General features: G+C 42.3%; 6 protein-coding genes across 7 annotated transcripts in view; 4 read left to right on the top strand and 2 right to left on the bottom strand.

The window, feature by feature from the left end:
- LOC133848167 (patronin) lies at window positions 1–5875 on the top strand. Its single transcript, XM_062283611.1, has 3 exons — window positions 1–133; window positions 2164–2371; window positions 3230–5875. The coding sequence occupies exons 1-3, from the start codon at window positions 41–43 to the stop codon at window positions 5551–5553; spliced, it is 2625 nt and encodes an 874-aa protein (XP_062139595.1). The 5' UTR covers window positions 1–40; the 3' UTR covers window positions 5554–5875.
- Window positions 5876–7035: 1160 nt separating this feature from the next.
- LOC133848232 (histidine-rich glycoprotein) overlaps window positions 7036–19795 on the bottom strand; it is a 36585-nt gene continuing 23825 nt past the window's right edge. Inside the window, exons 2-3 of the mRNA XM_062283716.1 lie at window positions 7757–7816; window positions 7036–7596 (exon numbers count right to left, since the gene is read on the bottom strand). Of these exons, the coding sequence (XP_062139700.1) occupies window positions 7201–7596; window positions 7757–7771 (411 nt within the window). The 5' untranslated portion in view covers window positions 7772–7816 and the 3' untranslated portion in view covers window positions 7036–7200. The remainder of the gene's footprint in view (window positions 7597–7756; window positions 7817–19795) is intronic.
- Window positions 10164–11712, top strand: LOC133848816 (zinc finger protein 668-like). Of its 2 annotated transcripts, none has more exons than XM_062284512.1 (3): window positions 10164–11018; window positions 11089–11425; window positions 11520–11712. In XM_062284512.1, exons 1-3 carry the CDS (start codon window positions 10244–10246, stop codon window positions 11599–11601), a joined length of 1194 nt encoding a protein of 397 aa, XP_062140496.1. In that variant the 5' UTR covers window positions 10164–10243; the 3' UTR covers window positions 11602–11712. The 2 variants fall into 2 exon arrangements, with proteins under 2 accessions (XP_062140496.1, XP_062140495.1); XM_062284511.1 differs by having other exon boundaries at window positions 10187–11018; window positions 11487–11712.
- On the top strand, window positions 11872–13018 carry LOC133847180 (serine/threonine-protein kinase Nek3). The gene is made up of 2 exons (XM_062282019.1): window positions 11872–12095; window positions 12155–13018. Exons 1-2 carry the CDS (start codon window positions 11928–11930, stop codon window positions 12854–12856), a joined length of 870 nt encoding a protein of 289 aa, XP_062138003.1. The 5' UTR covers window positions 11872–11927; the 3' UTR covers window positions 12857–13018.
- Window positions 13185–15807, bottom strand: LOC133847178 (ESF1 homolog). The gene has a single exon (XM_062282017.1). It carries the CDS (start codon window positions 15722–15724, stop codon window positions 13394–13396), a length of 2331 nt encoding a protein of 776 aa, XP_062138001.1. The 5' UTR covers window positions 15725–15807; the 3' UTR covers window positions 13185–13393.
- LOC133847179 (solute carrier family 12 member 8) lies at window positions 16122–19743 on the top strand. Its single transcript, XM_062282018.1, has 7 exons — window positions 16122–16830; window positions 16915–17462; window positions 17524–17725; window positions 17790–18024; window positions 18093–18710; window positions 18781–18959; window positions 19025–19743. The coding sequence occupies exons 1-7, from the start codon at window positions 16601–16603 to the stop codon at window positions 19182–19184; spliced, it is 2172 nt and encodes a 723-aa protein (XP_062138002.1). The 5' UTR covers window positions 16122–16600; the 3' UTR covers window positions 19185–19743.

The raw sequence follows: 19795 nt of genomic DNA, 5'->3' as shown, positions 1-19795 counted from the left end.
AACTCAGTGTTAACAATTCAAATCCAGTTACAGACGCGAAATGATCTTCGCAATGGCAACGCGTCGTCGGTCTACCAAGAGTCTCCTGCACCTGAATCGGTCGCTCGTCAGCCTAATCGCGGCATTGCTTATTGTAAGTAGTGTCAAGTCAAGGATACCAAAATAATTAGAGGATATAACTCCTCTTCACCAAAGCAAAGGATTTCCCCAATATATTCAATCATTTTTTTTTTGTTGTGAAAACTTTTGTGTGTGTGTGCTTGAAAATGTAGAAAATAGTGGATTCTAAAAGTGAAATAATTGACTCGAGTAAAACTAAATAACAATACAAGTTACTGCATTTTATTTAACAAGTATTCGAGTGTTGAAATCTCTTTACTTAAATAATGACCTCAAGAATGGTGTTCTACTAAACTATGTCTTCAACTAAGCTTCAAAGCCAGCTGCTCAAAGGATATGTATAAAATCTTTAACTACTATAATTTAAGCACAGAATAATCTCATCATCATAAGACAATTTTTGTATATGCATAATTTAACTTGTTCACAAATATGTTAGGTTATTTAATTCAATAGCTAACTAATTTATTTTGTCTGCCAGGACATATAAATTCCACGGCATTTAATAATAGTTAAAAAAATAAATAAAGTATATGTTTTTAATAACTATTTATAAATACTGTTATTCAAATAATAATTTAAATCAAGTTTACTTGATATCAAAATTCAAATAAAAGTTCCTAAAAGCAAAATTCAGATTTTTTAAAATATTAAACAAAGTCATTTATTTTATCCATTATTTAAATTTTAAAGAAATGGTATTTATTCATATTTTAAAATACACATATTTTTTTAAAGTTTATATAAATTTAATTATTTAAAGTCAAAATTCAATAAACAATTTTTTTTAAATATTTTAAAATCATAACAAAATAAAAATAAATATAATAATTAGTAATATTATTTTTCATTATTACAAAAATACCTAAACTAAATTTTAAGAAATTCAAAATATTTTATCCATCATTTAAAAATTGAAAATTTATTATTTTTTAAATTTCTATTTGAAAATATATATATTCAAATTAATATTTTTCCAATTATGTAAAGTCAATATTTTTTATTTTTAATATTATAATTCTTTATATTAGGAAGAGTATTTGTAAAAATATGCATATATTTTAATAGAGAAGTTGTTGCCTTTAACCAAATGAAAAACCGTTATGATAATGGAAGAAAATCCATTGAAATAGTTGACAGCTGAAATGAATTGGCGGCATATTAAGTCAATCACTTGTCCATTAACAAGTGGATATTTGTCGTTAGCAATGCATCAATTAAACCCAGAGTTTAATCATATATATTAGTTAGCTGGCTGGTTGGCTAGTTGGCTGACAGTGTCTTACCATTCACTTAAGCTATAAGTCAGATTGGACACAATAAAAAAACCAATTTCGTAGGCCATCCATCCCCAGAGCCGGGCGCTATTTAATCGCTCTCAATCAAAAGAAAGAAAATTGCGTGTTGAAAACATTTCATGTTCAAGCTAAATGAACTCATGTTGTTGTTGGTTTATGTTGTTTGTTGTTTGCTGTTTACTGTTTACTGTTTGGTTTGTTGGTTGCTCGTTGTTCGTTGTTGGCGTTTTACAGCAACAGCAGCAACCATCATCCATATGCATGGGCCATTGAACTTGCAGCGGACGCAGCTCATGCGCCAAGTCAATCATATAGAAATTACGCCAAAAACGATGAACGAGAAGGTGGTGGTGGTGAAAGAGATGGAGGTGCTGCTGGGCGGGGGCAGAGCCACTGGCAAGTGGCCCGATCTTGTTGTAATGAACGTTGTTGCAACTCAAACAGAAAAGCGAAAGCGTATTGGTTAACTTTAATTAGTTTAATTACAAAACATACTTATATACATATAAACATAAACATTTATATCGATGTAGAGGCACAAACACAATCGTTTAACAACAAAAGCAAATAGCCAAGTAAATTGTGCGCTTTGCATTCACATGACCGACAATCGATGAACATTTTTTTAACAATTTACATTTAATTGCTCCACTTTCGGCCACCTCACAATCTCTTTCTCTCTCTCTCTCTCTCTCTTTCGCTGTATTTTGCTCCCCTTCTAACTCTCACCTACTTGCACTTACAGTTCACGTTGCAGTTGTCACTATGCCACGCCCAATCGCAGCCACGCCTCACTCGACGGCCCATAACGAAAACATCGATTGAAGGTTCCAGCGAGCGATCTGTGGCTCCCGATCAACTGGCTCAGGCTGCGAGTCGCTCAGATGGACAAGGACGCAACTATCAGCGTCGCGGATCGGTGGTGCATTCAAGGACTAAGGAGCCTAATCAAGGTAAGGAAGTAAACAATAATTACAACTAATTTTAAACCAAGACAAATTATATAGAAATAAGAATAATCACTTAAGGATATAAACTCTCATAACTGAATTGCTTTTTTCTATTCATTTTGTCAATTCATTTTGATAACATCAAGTAGATATACAAGGTTTAACTGACAATATAGCCTCTAAAATATTTAACTATAAATTAGGTTTTTCATTGTCTTTAATTGAGCTGAAATTGTAAGGGAAATAAGCACATTAACAACACATTAAAAGCACATTAAAAGCACATTAAAAGCACATTCTAAGCTCACTACTAAAGAATTCGAAATGTTCAGTATTTAATTTCTAGAATAACTTTGTCAAAAGTCAATAAAGAGCAAGAATAACATTAGCTTTATTTGGCATTCATTAAAAAATAAATGAATCAATTAAAGTTAATTATATGTTTCTCAAGTAAAAACTGAGAATCTATTTAAAAATTTTAAACTTCAAAAGATGAGCTTCGTCTAAAGTTGTGCGCAACATTGAACTAAAACTAACTTAGCTTCTTAAAGAAACATTAAAATGTAAGCAACTTAGTTCATTACTTAAATAATCGTACTTTTGAAAAAATTATATAACAAGTAAAATCATATACATATGTGTTGCTATCTATCTATGCTTTATATAGAAGACTGTCTGCAGCATAGAACTAAAATGAATTAGCTATATATTCTATTTAAAATCAAACAATTTAATTCCCTTTTTTAGATTTTAGAAGTCTGTCCGTAACTTAGAACTTGCATTATTTTAGCTATTAAAATATTCTTTTTATAATCAACCAATTTACTTCATAAATACATTTTGTGTCCTCTTCTCTTTTAGACTACACCTATGGCCAGTTGGAATTGAATCTCATACGACCCGAACACGAGACGTCTTCACTGCCGCCGCATGGCAAAATCAATGCGTATTATGGCAGCTCAACAACGCAATCGAATAATGTGCCACACGAGGAGGCGCATCACGACAAGGCGCTGGACGAATCGGAGACGGCAGCCGAGTACGTGGTCAATGCCATGAAGATGGCATATGGCACACGGCACAAGGATGCACAGCAGACGCAGCTGCGTGTTGTGGCTGCCACGCAGCGACCTTATCATCCGAGTTCGAGTACAGAACAGCAGCAGCAACAACATCAGCAGCAGCAACAACATCAGCAACGTCAGCCACAGCAGCAACAATATCATGAGCCACAACATCAGCAGCAACAGCAGCAACAACAACAACAACACCAACAGCAGCAACATCAGCAGCTGCAACACCAACAACAGCATCAGCAACCCCAGCAGCAACATCATCAGCAACAGCAACAACACTTGGAGCAGGAGGCACACAAACAAGCCAAGGCGCAAGCACAAGCCGCATTATTGGAGGCACAGATGCAGGCAGAGCTGCAAGCCCAACTTGTGGAGCAGCAGGCATTACTGTTGGTTGAGCAACAACGACAGCAACACCTGCAACAACAGCAACAGCAACCACATGCAATTGAGAGCGCAGCTAGTGAGGCATCTCCTCCAGCGCCAGCGCCAGTTTACGAGAAGGAATCGGGGCCACGCAGCTACGAAATCTACGAGACACCCGCACAACCAGACACCGAACCAGGTGCAGCGGTTTCAGCTGCCCCGACTGGTGCTGCTGGAGGCGACATCGAACGCTTGTATCGCACCAAATACTACAGCTATCCAGCGCCGCAGCCATATCGCAATCTCGAGGCAGAGGCCGAGGAAAAGGTGCGTGTGTCGGCCTCCACGGAAATACCCAAGGCGGAGATCATGAAGCAGATCGAGAAGAGCGTTATCAAGTACATGAAAGAGCTAGAGGCTGAGGGCAAGATAATAACAACACCGCAAGAACTGTCACCGCCAGCCACCAAGACCTACTACAAGCTGCTCTCGCTGCCCAACTCGAGTCGCGACGTTGCCTCATCCGTGGGCGAAGAGAAGCGCTACAGCAGCAGCGGAGGCAGCAGCAGCGGTGGCATCAGTGGCAGCGGCAGCACAGTGCGTCCCAAGTACAGCAGCAGCAGCAGCGGCAACGGCGGCAGCGGCCATGGTCGCCAGCCCATTGCGCACATCTCTAGTCAGCAGCACACACAATACCATCAGCAGCAGCAATCACAGCTGAAGCCCGTTGCACATGCGTTGACCAAACCCCAACGCTATCAGGCCGAAACGGAGACTGCCTATCAAGCACCCGAATTGTCAGCCGAAGCGCTGGCGCCCAACGTGGAGTTCATCTACAAGATCAAGACGCGTGCACCGCTGCAAACGGCCACCGTGAAGACGGTATCGAAGCCATATACGCTGCCGCTCAAGAGCAGCGCCGAACACTTTGATCACGGTGCTGCAATGAAGAACATCGAAGAGTTTGATCTATCGCATGTGGTGACGACGCCGGAGCGTGAACTCGAACAGGAACGTGTGACGAGCAAGCCACAGAAATTGTACTTCAATTCGGAGATCTATCACGACATCAATTCGCTGCCGTACAAGGGTGAAAAGTTGCGTGGCAGCCACCTGCAGCATGCCGCTCAAGAGTATCGCCACAAGCTCAAGTCGAGCGGCGAACTGCATCCGGATTACAAGGGTTATTCGGGTTACTTTGCTGAGCCCGCTTCCAGCATGGAACTAGCCGAGAAGCAGCCAGTCAGCGCCTTGGAAGGCGAGGAGAGCGAAGAGATGGGCTACCCCATACCGTATCAGTATGTGCTGAAGAAGGAGCCGCTCTCGAGCAAGTACGAGGAGGAGCGCGAGAGCTGGGAATCGTTGCGTCTGGCGCATGGCAAACCCATCTCGGGTGGCTACAAATCGAGTGCAGCTGCAGCAGCTGGTGGCAGCAGCAGCAGCAGTTTGGACTACGATAGCTACAGTCCCAAGTTCAACAACAATCCCGAGGGCTATGGCTATCAGCATACCTATAAGACGCGAGGCGTTGGCTCACCGGGTGGCGGTCAATCCTCTGGCAGCAATGGCATCAAACGTGGCAAACGCGGTGGCGCTGCCCATCCGCAGGCGGGCAAGAAACTGTTGCGAGGCGGTGGCAACTCTGGCGGCGGTGGTGGCGGTGGTGCCACAATCGTTGGCGGTGGCAAGCACATGAAGGATCTGGAGGCCAATTTGGCACTGCGACCACCACCCAAGAATTAGTCCATTACATTTCTAGTAGTTTATCATATTCCCCAAAATTGTTGTCAGTTCACATCTCTACTACTCAGTGTTAATTTTTTTTTTGTTTTGTTTTTTTCCCTTTAGTTTTAAATGTTAGTTGTGCTAATGCTAATTATTTATTTGATATAGCCTGTTGCTATTCGTGGGTGGGGGCAACCATCCAGCTAAGTAGTAAACGAATGCCGATTGCTGATTCGAATCATACTCATCGTAATATGCCCTAGAGAAATACTGTTTGTAGTTCACAATATGTTAAATAAATACAATTATGAAAAGCTCGATATGAAAAGCTGTTCAAAGCTCCAAGTGAATTCAGTTGCATCTCATTTTTGTTACAGATTTCATCGACGAACCTTAACTTAAAGTCTTTAAGGTAAGCACAACTTTGTAGTCGAGCTTAAAAGCTTGGGAGCTTAAATGATTTGCGTATTAGCGCCAAATTAATACAAGTTTTTAACCGGGCTCTCAAAAGGGCAAATAACGATCACTTTCATCCATGACTTCGTATCACTGACGATTTCCGCATCGTCCTTCTTTGATTAGCTCATATGGAAAACCAATTAATAGAACTCATTCATAAGAATCGCATTGAACAATTTCTGTGGAATTGTGATACAAATAAAATCATATTTTTAATGTGCAACTAATAACAGCCGAGCTGCAAATCATTTATTGTAGCATACTTTGAGGCGCGCTAATTTTAAGCTTCCTGTTGAGACAACAATTGTAGTAAGTTTAATGTAAGTATTTTCAATTAAGCATATAACAATTTAATTTATTTGGCACTATAATTTTAAATATAGAATCATAAAGATCTTGTGTAACCATTTGTCACACCTATGCAACAAAACACAATACAAGCTCAGCTGTGGAGCCAGCCTGTGGTCTGATAAATAATCCTCATAAAATGTGTGCAATTCTATTCTCTCCAGCTAATTACTATGCACTTAATCAGTGACCATGAAGTAACTAAAACCTTAAAGCGCATAGCTCAAAACAATCCTAAGCGATGCGATGATTTTTGTTGCTGTTGCCGCTGCTGTGGTTTTTAGAGGTGTTTGATGATCAGATGACATGCTGTGCAGCATCTAAAATCTAAAAGTCTTAACCAGAAGTTGATCATTGTCAGGGTTTGTCTTCATTAGACAAGAAATTAAAAATAGAAACAATATTAATTTATATTTTTTTAATTTTTTTTATAAGTCATACTATACAACTAATGATTATTTTCATAAATAGTTTATTTTTTATACATAATTTTGTAATTGTTTAATGTAATTGGGATGTTAAGCCTTTTTGTTTTTAGTGAACTTTCTTAACGAAAAAATTTTGAAAGTTGTGCTTTTTACAATTTCACAGCTTATATTGTTTGATAGAAATTCTACAAAGTTTTAAGAAAAAATTTGTTAAATTTGGTATCAAAAATATTCAAGAACCATTTCCCTTAAAAATAATACTTCATTGTGTTTTTAATAATACTCTGGGCAAATTTTTTATTTCACATAGAATCGAAGAAAAAAAACAAAGCCTTAAACATAAGAATCAGAATCTCACACGCAAGGTGTGAGGCAACATTAAACATTATTTGGCAAAAATGGAAAAGATGAACCAAAGCCCCGAACAGACTTATTCATGATGCGAATAATGCTCGTAGTGCTCGGAATGATGCACTGGCTCCTCGTAGTGTCCATGCTCGTGCAGATGCGATTCGCTGTGATTCTCCAGAACCAAGCCGTGGTTGTGATTGTGTTCAGTCTTGGGATGCAGGATCTTCAACTTTTGCTTGGTGCCGCCAATTTCGATGGGTTTCTTCACCAAATGCTGATCCTCCTTCTTGATGTAGACGGGCACGGCATGATAATGATGGAATTTGACGCTCTGATGCGATGTCGCATGCTTATGATCGACCTCGTGATGCACCTCGGTCTCCTCATGCTCCGGCTCATATTTCGAATGCTCCTCATGCTCGTATTCATGGATTTTGAGTGCGCTGGTTAAGGCCAAAAGCGCCAGGCAAGGAAGCTAGGAGTAAACAAAACAAGGCACGTTAAAAAAAAGGAATACTGATGATTGTTCAGTTTATCGAAAGGATCAAAAGATCGTTTAGAGCGTTGGCGTTGATCCTCGATATCCTTTTGTTTGATTTGCATGCGTTTCATTTATAAATTCATATTTTGCTTACAACGAATTTCAGCATATTTATTTTAGTATTGTAGTTTCACACAAAACACGACGAACACACAAAAAAAACAAATACACTTTCACAAGGTGATGAACAACGAAGGAAAAAAAATAGTTTGAAATGGAATGGAATTATTTCCTGGAATACGGTTTGGGATGTGAACTCCTTGACGGTGGTGAACTGAATGTGGCTCAACGTTTGGGACCAGATTCGATTTATACCCAAAAAATGATGTGGCGAGCATAAGCCGAACCGACAAACAACGAGCAAGTGAAATGTGCAACACAACAACAACAACGACGACAGCATTAACCATTGAGTAACCGCGGCAACGAACTTCAAAACGAACAACAACAATTGCTGCTGCAGCAGCAGAAAATCGAAGTCGAAGTCGAAGTCGTTAGCAGCATATATGAGAAGTTGTCGCTAACATTGTGTTAACTTGCAGCGCACTCATACACTCACACACTTAAACACTTGAACACACTCACACTCACACACACCGAGATACTCGAGCACATGCGTGCGCAACTCGTACAATTAAAAATTATTACGTATACGCCACCGCCTGGCCGTCACCTGGAGCAAGGCGCTTTTCCACTGAAAACTTGTTATCAATTGATGTGGCAGCCACAGTAGCAGCAGCAGCAGCATCAACAGCAGCCGCTGCAGCAGCATCGGGTTAACCACCGTCAAACACACTAACAACAACATTAACCGGTCGAGCGTTGCACAAATATGTAATGCAAGTGCAAGGTAATTGTACAAAAAAAAAAAATATATATATATAAATTAAAAAAAATACGAAACATACTGTGTATTGTATACTATTTGCAAAACAACGATGGCCAGCAAACAATATAAACAAAATAATATTTGTTCAAATGTGCTTTTGTTTTATGGGTTTGCAACTTTGCACGATTTACACTAATTGGCCGCAAACTGACATCGATATCCAATTCAAATTTTCATGGGGTTTTCCAACGTGTCAGCCGAATAATCTTCCTGTTTGGTTGCTTTGGCGACACTTTGTGGCTGCAAAAAAGAAGCTCGTTCACAATTGTTTGGCATGAGTGTGAAATAACAATTGCTGTTCTGTGCATGCAACTACTGAAGTAATTGTGGCAAGACACTCTCTAGTAGTTTTTTGCTTCCTCATTCATACATATCAAGCCGCGCCCAATAACATGTTAAATTTAAATGCATAAATTTGGTGAATGCTTGAGAAATTGGTGCACGGATGATGATGACGATGATGATGATGATGATGGATGGATGGATTGATGGATTGGCCCTAATTACAGCAATGAGGGCTGTGTATGCAACACGTTGCAATGGCGCTGCATTTGAATTGTTCGCTGCACGTTGAAGCACACTAAAAGGAGAATTGGCAGTGAAAGGTGTTTTTTTGGGCTCGCATGCCTATGTTTTGTTTTCATTTATTCCAGACACTTTCACAATTGACTAATAAACTAATAACGATTAAACGATTTTAATCAGTTTCCTAGCGCTCCAATTAACATTTAAATGTACATAAAAATCAAAACGATTGCTATTAAAATGCAGTACGATTAGATAATCATGTGGTGAATGGCGCTGTTTGGCTCAGGAAGCTCAAAATTGCGAAAATTTCCAAAAAACACACAAATCCAAATTGTCTATTTGAGACGAACTTTGAAGCCGCTGTAAACGTTTTGACTGTCTTGCCAAATGATACTCTTGTCTTTTTTTTTTTGTTTTTCTTTTTTTTTTTGATGTCGTTGTTGCTGTACTTGCTACTGTTTTGGCTATATGCACAATCGAGTGCATTTCATTGGGTTAGTATGCTTCAACAGCAAACATTGTAGACAAGAAATTGCAATGCAAGAAAAAAAAAAGTAAAAGTAAACTACAGACTTTCTCACACAATGACGACAACACAATTTGCATAACCAGCAATTGCCGTAGTCCAAAGCGCGCCTGCTACACTAGCAATTTTAATTAATATTTTGTGATAAACGATAAGCCTTTTATATAACGGCAATCCTCTTCCCAATTGGCAGGAAATCGCTCAACGCGTTCAGCCCGCCTACTTCGAATGCGTAACAGTCGATAACAGCCTGTTGCAGTGCGCCACCACTTGTTGTTAGCGTAATCGATTAACCGATAAGAATGCTCAGCAATTCTAACAGCTGTGCGAGGAACTGCGTCCACAACATGAATGTGACCAGGCTAGTTCTATGCTCTCTAACCCAGTTCTTAGAAGTTAGTTTCAACAAAAGCGGAAAGGTAGAAATTGTTTTAAACAAATAAATTGTTAAATGTATTACTGTATTACTGTTTAAATCCATAATAATGTGCCAATGAATCAGATTATTAATTAATTTGAATTAAGTGACAAATTCATTTGTATATAAATGGTATTTTTGTGAAACTGTATTGGTATATTTGTGATATTTGTTATTTTTATCGACACAGCCACATGGGCTTAGTTGCATTCTATAAACAATGAGTAGCCTGAACAATAAAGTCCCACCATTGCCACCGTTGGTGCCCATATCCACAAAATTGAGTAAAACCAATGCTAACGATGTTGCCCAACGTGAGAATACGTCGGTGAAAAGACCGTTGCCACTATTGATACCGTTGGCAAGCAAAGCACCTCTAAAGCGGGGCGTTAACAAAGCTCTGGACGAGCCCGTTGTCATAATGCCAGCAGAGGAGCTATTATTATCCCTGGAACCACAAGTGAAAGAGGATGCATTCGCGGAGCAAAGGTTGGTCATTGATTTGGCCGAACTTGAAACCCTTGAGGAGGCGATGCACACCGAAGAAATAGTTGTGGAAGCGCAGCCTCCAGCGGAACCACCAGCAGAGCCACCAACAGACCCACCAGAAGAGCCAGCTTCAGCTTCCATTGAGTTGCCCGTGACTACAGGCAAGCAATGCGGACACTGCGATTCTCGATTGTCTAATCTGGCGGAGCTTAAGTGCCATGAGACACATAAGCATGGCATCAAGCATTTTTGGACTCGAACCCTTGAAAAATACTCGAGTGTCAATTTTGTGTTCGTCTGTGACATTTGCCGCATGCTGCTGCCCAATCTGAAGGCGTTGACTGCTCACAAAAAAAATCATGCTCCACCTAAAGTGCAGTATGTAAGAAAATGCTATATGTGCATTAAGTATTTTTATAGTCGAACGGCATGGGAGAAGCACTGCAGCACCCATAAGCCAGACGATCCAATAAATAGAGTCACAAAATGTCCAATATGCAATAAGGGTAAGTTTACATGAAGATTAGTAAAGTTATGTGAAATACAAAATCCTAACAAAAGCGATCTCTCTCACAGAAAATGTAAGAAATATGATTTTGCACATGCGCTCACACTCAACTGATAGAAGGATCCTTTGTAATGAGTGTGGCATGACTATGAAGAATAGCGTATCCTTTCGCCAGCACCAAGAACGACATTTGAAAGAGCTTAAATATAAATGTGATGACTGTCCCCGTCGATTTGTTGCAAAAGGCGATTTGTACTCGCACCGCATGAGCGTCCATATACCTCACAAACATGTTTGCACCGATTGCAATAGGACCTTTCCTAGACCAAATATGCTGCGCAAGCATAACGAATTCTATCATTCAGACGATCATCCGCCTTACAATTGTGATCGTTGTGACAAAAGGTAAATGCTAACACATTACAGCACTAAAACAATTTATGTATTTATTTTCGATTTTTAATAGCTTCGACAGACGCAGCAGCCTCGTGTTTCATAGACGCCAACACAGGGGCATAAAGCCAAAGACACAAAGACGTAATGATCCCTACTTAAGGGCATCTACAATAGCTAATGAGTAATATATTTTAATGTAAGATTCCTTTTGTACAAGTTATAAGATTGCTAAGTATATTTTCAATGAAATGAAAATCGTTATTTTAGTTTTAAATACTATTGATGCTGTTTAAGCAATAGCAAAGTGCGAAATTTTTTCAAAGAAGTTGCAAACTTTTATATTGATAACTATTGTTTTATTTCCACCAATCAAATTCAAATACCGCAAATCGATTAGTGTCGATATGTGATATCGATAGTTGGCTAAACTGCGCGCCCACCTCAAATGTGATCTAACTGTAGCTGGTGTCACATCCATTTCTGATTTAGTGGGAATTGTAAAATCGCAAACATGGATCTGGGCGATGCCAATCTGCGACCTTTGAGCGTTCTCGGCAGCGGCTCCTTTGGCCGTGTTTTTCTGTGCTTACAACGCGAAGGCTGCCGACAGCGCAAGGTCTGCGTGAAACGCATTATTATGCGTAATGCGAAAACTGAATTGCCTCTGATCAAGGAGGAGGTAACGAAGCAAATCTATGGTATAGATAGAAAATTCCCTCACTTTGTTCTGGTTGGCAGATCTATATCATATCACAGCTGCGTCATCCGCACATTGTGCAATTTATACGTCACTTTATGCACGCGGGCACCGTCAACATTGTCATGGAATATGCTCCCAATGGAACCATGCGCAACGTCATCGAACGGACGCGTTCTCGAGGCGGCGGCTTGGAACAATCCCGGCTGTTGCGATACTTCACTGACATGATCATGGGGTTGGAGTATTTGCACATACGTCATGTGATACATCGAGACATCAAGCCGGAGAACATGCTGCTGGATGCCAATGATCGTGTCAAGTACGCCGACTTTGGCATCTCGAATATTCACACTCCGGCCAAACAATTGCCCTGGCAGGTGATTGGCACACCGCTCTACATGGCGCCCGAGATAATGTGCGGCGGCAAGTGTGATTTTAAATCAGATGTCTGGTCGTTGGGCCTGGTGATCTACGAACTGTGCATTGGCCGTAATCCCTTCATAATGCTGCTCGATCAGAACGCACGCTTCGATCAGGTGCACAGTGTGATTAAGGCCATGTCACGACCCAAACTCGATTGCCAGCTGATGCGACAACGCTACGATCCGATCTGGCGACGAATCTGTGAGTCGATGGTTGTCTACGATCATGAGAAACGTATCTGCCTGCCCGATCTGTTCTGCATGGATCCCTTCATCACGCTGACCATCTACAAGCAGTACTTTAACTATAAATACTAAATCTAAGCTACCTACAAAATGAGAAATTAGTCCTAGGCCGGGATCTTTCCGATTCACTTCATAATGTTGACCATCTATAAGCCGTACTTAAATACTAAATCTAACCTCCCGTCCATGTCTTATATATTTGTAGTAACTGTTTTTTGTGATCCGTGCAACAATATAGAAGGTAGATATGTATATTTGTCAATGCTTTGTAAACCTTATTTGGATCCCTGCATATCACTGACTTAACATTTATTTCCTCCACATTTCTGTTAGTTATTGTAACAATTCTTAGCCGTATTTTTATGTGTTATAAGTAAAGGATCAGAAGTTGACAAAACATTAATTACTAAATGAAATTTATTCCTTCAACTTTTGTAATCTTTTTCATGTTAGCTGATGTTTATAACAAATATTACAACTAGATGTAACATCTTCAAAAATCCATCTGCATTCCATGTTATCTTTTTTCGTATAACAAATGAGAACTTTATTTCTAGACGTATCGATTTATGTTATGCTATAAGCAAATAAACCATAAGAGGGGACCAACTACACTTTACGCTGTTGAAGCTTGCGCTTCAGACTCTTAACCAGCGCATTCTGTTCCAACTGTTGCTTGGAACGCTTCTGGGCTGGCTCATCTTCCTGATCGTTATCCTCTTGGTGCTGGCGACGTTTCAGCTTCTCGCTAATCATATCCTGCATGCCCTTGGTGGCCTTGTAGTTGGAGTGCGTTGGATCAATGTTATATTCATGCGATTTGTACACCGCCTTGAATCGTGAATCATTCAAATCCACCTTGAAATCATCTTCCACCTGCTGCGTCTTGTTGTCGCCAGATTTCGATTTCTTGAGCTGCTTGCGACGCTTGCGTTTGCTGCTCGCATTCTGCTGTTCATCCTTTAGGATCTTGGAGAGACTAAAGTGTTGCTTTTGCTCCGACTCCAGACCATCGTTATCATCCAGCAACAATGCCAGCTCATCTTCAGCCTGAGCCGCTTCCGTATCATCTGCAGCAGCTTTGTTCTTCTGTTTCTTCGCCTGTGACTTTTTGCTTGGCTTCTTGGGCTGCTCATAGTCGCCGTTGGCGAACTCCTCAGCAAAGTAGGCATCGTTCATATCGATGCCGTCGGGTATGGACTCATCATCACTATCCGGCGGCGCATCGGGATCAATGCCCTTCAGTTCCAATTGCTTGCGACGTCGCTGCTCCTTGCGCTGTTTGTTTTTCTCGCTGCGCTTCTGCAGCACTTGCTCAATGGGCGTCATTTGGGATTTGCTGCCGCTGCTCAACTCCTTTGTGTCCTTGGGTTCGTCGTTAGCATTTATGTTCCAGGACATTTCCATTTCATAATGCTTCTCCTTGGACTGCTTTTCCTGTTCATTGATTTCGGCCAACAGATTCTTGTACTTTTCAATGCGTTCCTGCTGCTTGGCTTTCTTGCTGGACTTCTTCACAATGGGCTGTTCTTCCTCTTCCTTTGGTGCTTTTTCCTCCAGCTGCTCCTCTTCCCCATCATCGTCCTCTTCCTCTTCTTCACTGCTATAGGCAACAATCTGGCGCAACTCTTTGTCATTCAACTGATCCACTTTGCCGCTAGACAACTTATCGCCCAGCTCACGTCTATCCAGCGCCGTCTCGTCCCAAGTGAGATCCACCTTCGCCTGCTGCAGCGCCGTTGTCGTAAACTGTCGCGGCTTATAGCTGCTGGCATCGGGCAGCTCGTAGCATTCATCTGTGGGCATGTCCTCATCAAAGTTCGTCTCATCCGGTATAAAACGCAGATCAACACGTGTCGCCGAGCTCTCGTACTCGATGCCATCGCACTCGCTGTACACTTTGTCCGCCGTCGAGACGCTGTCGCACTCCACCACAGCATAGTAATAGCGCAAGCGATTCAATTGATACTGACGCAACTTCTCCATGTGATAGTCATCGCCCTCCTCCGCATCGCTGTCCTGTTCACGCACCAATTCCTCATCCTCATCATCTTCGGAGTCTGCGGCGGCTTTGGAGCTCACCAATTCGCTAGGACCACGCACATCTTCCTCGGCCATGCGTTGTTTGCCAAACTCAGAGGGATAAATCTTCACACTGAGCACACTGCCGCCTGGTGGCAGAAATGAACTGAGCAGTACCATCAAATCTTGGGCACGTATGCGATCCCAGTCCATGTTACAGACGGCAAGGCGACGTGTCGACTCCTCGGTGCCCTCTGCATCAATGTCAAGTTCACCCCACACATGATCTATTTGCAGTTCGGGTCCATCAGCTCCTTCCTCGTCATCGCTATCATCTTCGGAGGATGAGGAGTCAGTCATCAAGCGGCCCTCGCCACGGGCATAATCAATATTTGGATTTGTTAGACGCTCGCGCAGATTCTGCGGCACTTCGGTATCATCATCGCTGTCGAGCTGCAGTGCATCATCCTTGTCGTCATCATGCCGTGCTATGGCTAGCTCCTCGGCACGTCGCTCCTCATCTTCGTCCGATTGCTGCCCCTGCTTAGACTCCTCTGCCTCTGCTTCATCCTCATCTTCGCTCTCGTTCTCATCGAGTTCGTAATATTTGCGCAAATCTTCACTAGTGGATTTATTAACCGGCCTGCCATACTTGTCCACCGTGTACTTCACCTTGAACTTGTCATCCTCGAACATGCCCTGGAAACGCTTGTCGATCTTCACCTTCCGTTGCACCTTCGGCACGCCGCGAAAACGCGGATCGGATAAAAGATGCTGGAAACGTGCATCCTTCCAAATGCCGTCACCATTTTGATGTTGTGTGGATGTCGTGGGCTTGTCCGCCGTCTCTGCCTCCTGCTTCGGCTCCTTTTTGGGCTTGGCCTTCTTTTTAAGCGACTTCTCCGGCTTCTTGCCCATTATTTCGAATGTTGTTGAACGCGGAACACACAGTAACGAAGGCAGGCAACACGTGCAGCAGCGTGACCGCAAATCGGAATTCAAAAAAGGCACTAAAAATGCCTTATTGATATGTTAATATTCGATATGTTGCAGCAAGCAAAAAAGTGAGCTGCCACGAATCGGCCATGCTTAAAATAGCTATTAATATACGTTTTATTTCGCAATACCACATACATAAATTATATATATTTAGTTTTGTTAGGTTGGTGTTAGTAAGTGATGAATTAATTTTAAACCTGGCGCGCAATCGATCCGGCAACTCCATCCGTTATCGTTTTGCACGGCAACAACAATTGCAACAATCCATGTGTATTATCGATGACGAACTGCGGAATGTATAGATGTGTGTGTGTATGTGCATATGCATATGTGTGAGCAGTGTTTTTATTTAACAATTTACGCATTTCAAAGGCAAAAGCTGCACTGCAAATCCAATGATGACATACTGCGTTGCACGTGCAACCTCCAGGCAGTGAGGCAAAAAGACGGTGCTCCCTAAATACACATAAACAAATAAGTAAACAGACAACCAAATATCACAACTTTCGTTCTGCCTGCGTGGATGCGTTGTGTATTTTTTTTTTGTTTTGGTTTTTTTTTTTGGGTTTTGGATATCATAAACAAAGAATCGAGCAAGTAAAATATCACGGCAATTGGATAACGAATCAGTTTGTAGCCTACGCTTAAAACCCAAGCATATGTGCGTCGCGTGAAAAGTATCCAAAAAAGAACACAGTCAATAAAAAACAGCAACAACTATACGACGCTCATAGAAATTGATTGCGACGAATACAACAACAACAACACCAAGACGAAGAAGAAGAAGTGTGAAGTATGAGTAATAACGTGGAAAGCAATGGCAATAGACGCACCGTTGATTGGCAGCGCTTTGGACTTGGCGGCGACGATGAGGGCGAGATAACGGTGGCCAGCTTTCGCCAGCGCAGCAACAACAACACTGGCGGCTTTGTCGATCTGGGCAATGAGTACACGTATGCAGCTGGTGGACATCATGCGTCCGGAGCTAATGAAATCTTTGCCGGCGAACAGGGCGACAAACCATGGTAAGTCTCACTCTTTCGCTCTCCCTCTCTCTGTTTATCGATAATCGATACAATACGTTGTAACTCGCATCTACTGCTCAACAGGTGGCGCTCGAACTTCTTCATCTCACAACCTGTGTTATTCGGCACCTGGGATGGCGTCTTCACCTCCTGCTTGATCAATGTGTTTGGTGTCATTGTATTCCTACGCTCCGGCTGGATGGTTGCCCAGGCGGGCATAATCAATGCGATACTCATAATTTTCTGCACTGTGGTCATTGCCCTGGTCAGCGTCCTATCCGCCATTGGCATCTGTGAGCGTTGTCGAGTTGAAAGTGGAGGTGTTTACTTTCTTATAGCGCATACGCTAGGCTCTCGCTTTGGCGGTGCGCTGGGACTGCTCTATTGCTTTGGCCAGGCCGTCGGTTGTGCGCTGAATGTGATGGGATTCGGTGAGTCGATGGCCGGCCTGGTGGGATTGGAGGGCAACAAGTGGGCCATACGTGGCTTTGCAACGGCAGCTGTGCTACTGCTGGGCTGCATCAATGTGGCCGGCGTCAAGTGGGTCATAAAGCTGCAGTTCATCCTGCTAATGATCTTGCTGATATCGGCGCTGGATTTCATGGTGGGCAGTTTCATTGGCGAGGATGCCGGTAAGTCTTTTAACTGCGTCATTACTTGAAGTGTTTTTTAAATAGCTTTGTGCTTTTGTAGATAACGGTTTCGAGGGCTGGATGAGTCACAATTTCGTGGAGAATCTCTGGCCCAAATATGAAGATGGCTATTCATGGTTTCGCGTCTTTGGCGTCTTCTTTCCCACAGTTACCGGCGTGCTCTCGGGCATTAATATGAGCGGTGATCTGCGTGCTCCATCCACAGACATCCCCAACGGCACACTGGCCGCCTTTGGCACCTCGTAAGCGTCCAGAAGCAAAGCAACCTAATCTCATTAATGTCTCAACCCTTTTTTTTGCTTGCAGCACATTTTTGTATATGGTGTTTGCTCTCTTCTTGGGCGCCACCTGCACACGCAGCATACTCTACACGGACTTTATGATCTCGGTGAAAGTGTCGGCTGTGCATTTTCTGCTGCTCGCCGGCATCTATGTGTCCAGCATGTCATCCTGCCTAGGCGCCATGTACGGCACACCGCGTGTGCTCCAGAGCATTGCCAAGGAGAACGTTATACCCGGCATTGATGCGCTGGGCAAGGGTGTAAGTACATCACACACTCTTTTTCTCATATCTCTTTCACTTATGCTGTCCCTTTCTATTTCGTATAGCGCGGTCCCAACAAGGTGCCGTTGTATTCGATGGCTGTGGTCGCTGTGGTCACCGTTACATTCATCATTGTGGGCGACATCAATTTCCTGGCACCCATTGTCACCATGCCCTTCCTGATGACATACGCTTGCATTGACTACGCCTACTTTGCACTCGCCCAAACCTTTGACATACAGGAACAGCGCGAGGAACGCTTTCGCATTCAAGCCTCCAGTCCCAGCTATGAGACACGTCGCTATGGCAGCGTCTCGGATGGTGGCAATGATTTGGATTTACTATTTCCGGATCGTGTGCGCCACAAGAATCTGCAGAGTCCGCAAAACTCGCCGTTGCATCAAACACACCAAATGCCCTCAGTGCCTGCCGAGAATATTGTCGATTTCAATGCGCCAGCGCCGAGCACATCGTCATCGTCAGCAGCAGCTGGTCAAGATGATGCTGCTGCCATTATTACAGCTAACGCCGATGGCACTGCTTTGACTGTGGAGCAGTCAGCAGCAGCTCAGGGTGAGCTGGACGATGAGAACGAGCCAATTGCGCCCATACGTCCACCCATTCATTCCAAGACGAAAAACTGGTACTCTGGCTTCTGCAATCGCTGGGCCTCATTGCTGGGCGTAAGTGCAGCATAAAGTTGTTTATAAGTTCTTAATTTATAACTCTATTGCATTGGAATTTGTTTTGCAGGCGCTGGTTAAGCTGCTGGTCATGCTGCTGGTGAACTGGTATTATGCCTTGACCTGCTTTTTGGTCGTCTTCGTTGTTTGGTTCTATGTGGGCACCGCCAATCCCGCTGTCAAGCCCGGCCTGACTGCAGAGTTTAACTTCTTTGGCTGGCTAAAGAGCGTCATCTTTCGTTGCTTCGGGTATGTAAATCATATTTACACAATTTCCAATCACAAAATAATGAAATGCATAACTCTTAATTTAGTAAACGCATGCACGAGTACGAACAGATTGTGGTGACGCCCTCGTGTCCCGGCGTGGACTTGTCGCCCACACAGCTGAACGAGCAGAATGAGGACTTCAGGCCGCGACCCAATTATCATCATTCGTCGGTGATTGAGGGTCGCCTGATAGATGATATCTAAACGCTTGGGTTTGGGACGGTGGACAGTGGGTTATATGGGAGGTGTGGCAAGCAATATTTTAAGTGCATTTTGCTAATACTAAACTACTATATAACTATATATATATAACTTATATGTATAATGTAACGCATAAGAGTATAGTTATGTTTAATCCAGCACATGCATTTAGAAGCGATCTTCCCACATACACACACACACACACACACACACTTACAGACAAACACACACACACACCCAGCGCACATCGCAGCTTTAGCTAAAATTAATTGTCTACTAATTACGAGTATATATAATTAATAATCTATAAGTTTTGAGCATTTAACAGCCTGCTTTTAATATGTTCCTTTCTTGTGTGTAAAGTCTCTTGATATTTAATTTCTCTAGATTCTTTAGTTCGATATGGAGAGAGCCTGTAAAATTGTTGCTTAATATAGATATGTTTCCGTACGCGTTTTGTATCGTCTCAAAAGCACATACATAGCTTATTTATGGAAACATATGTGATACTGAGATAATAAGTAAAACAATCAAAAGTAAAAACAAAAAAAAAAACAAAAACTTACTAAAATAACAACCCACAGCCCAAACATAAAACAGAGAACAATACGAAA

The sequence above is a fragment of the Drosophila sulfurigaster genome, chromosome X, assembly GCF_023558435.1.
Source record: "Drosophila sulfurigaster albostrigata strain 15112-1811.04 chromosome X, ASM2355843v2, whole genome shotgun sequence".
In the NCBI taxonomy this organism is placed as follows: domain Eukaryota; kingdom Metazoa; phylum Arthropoda; class Insecta; order Diptera; family Drosophilidae; genus Drosophila; species Drosophila sulfurigaster.
Note: the sequence above shows the minus strand (reverse complement) of the source record. Positions and strands in the feature narration are given on the sequence as shown.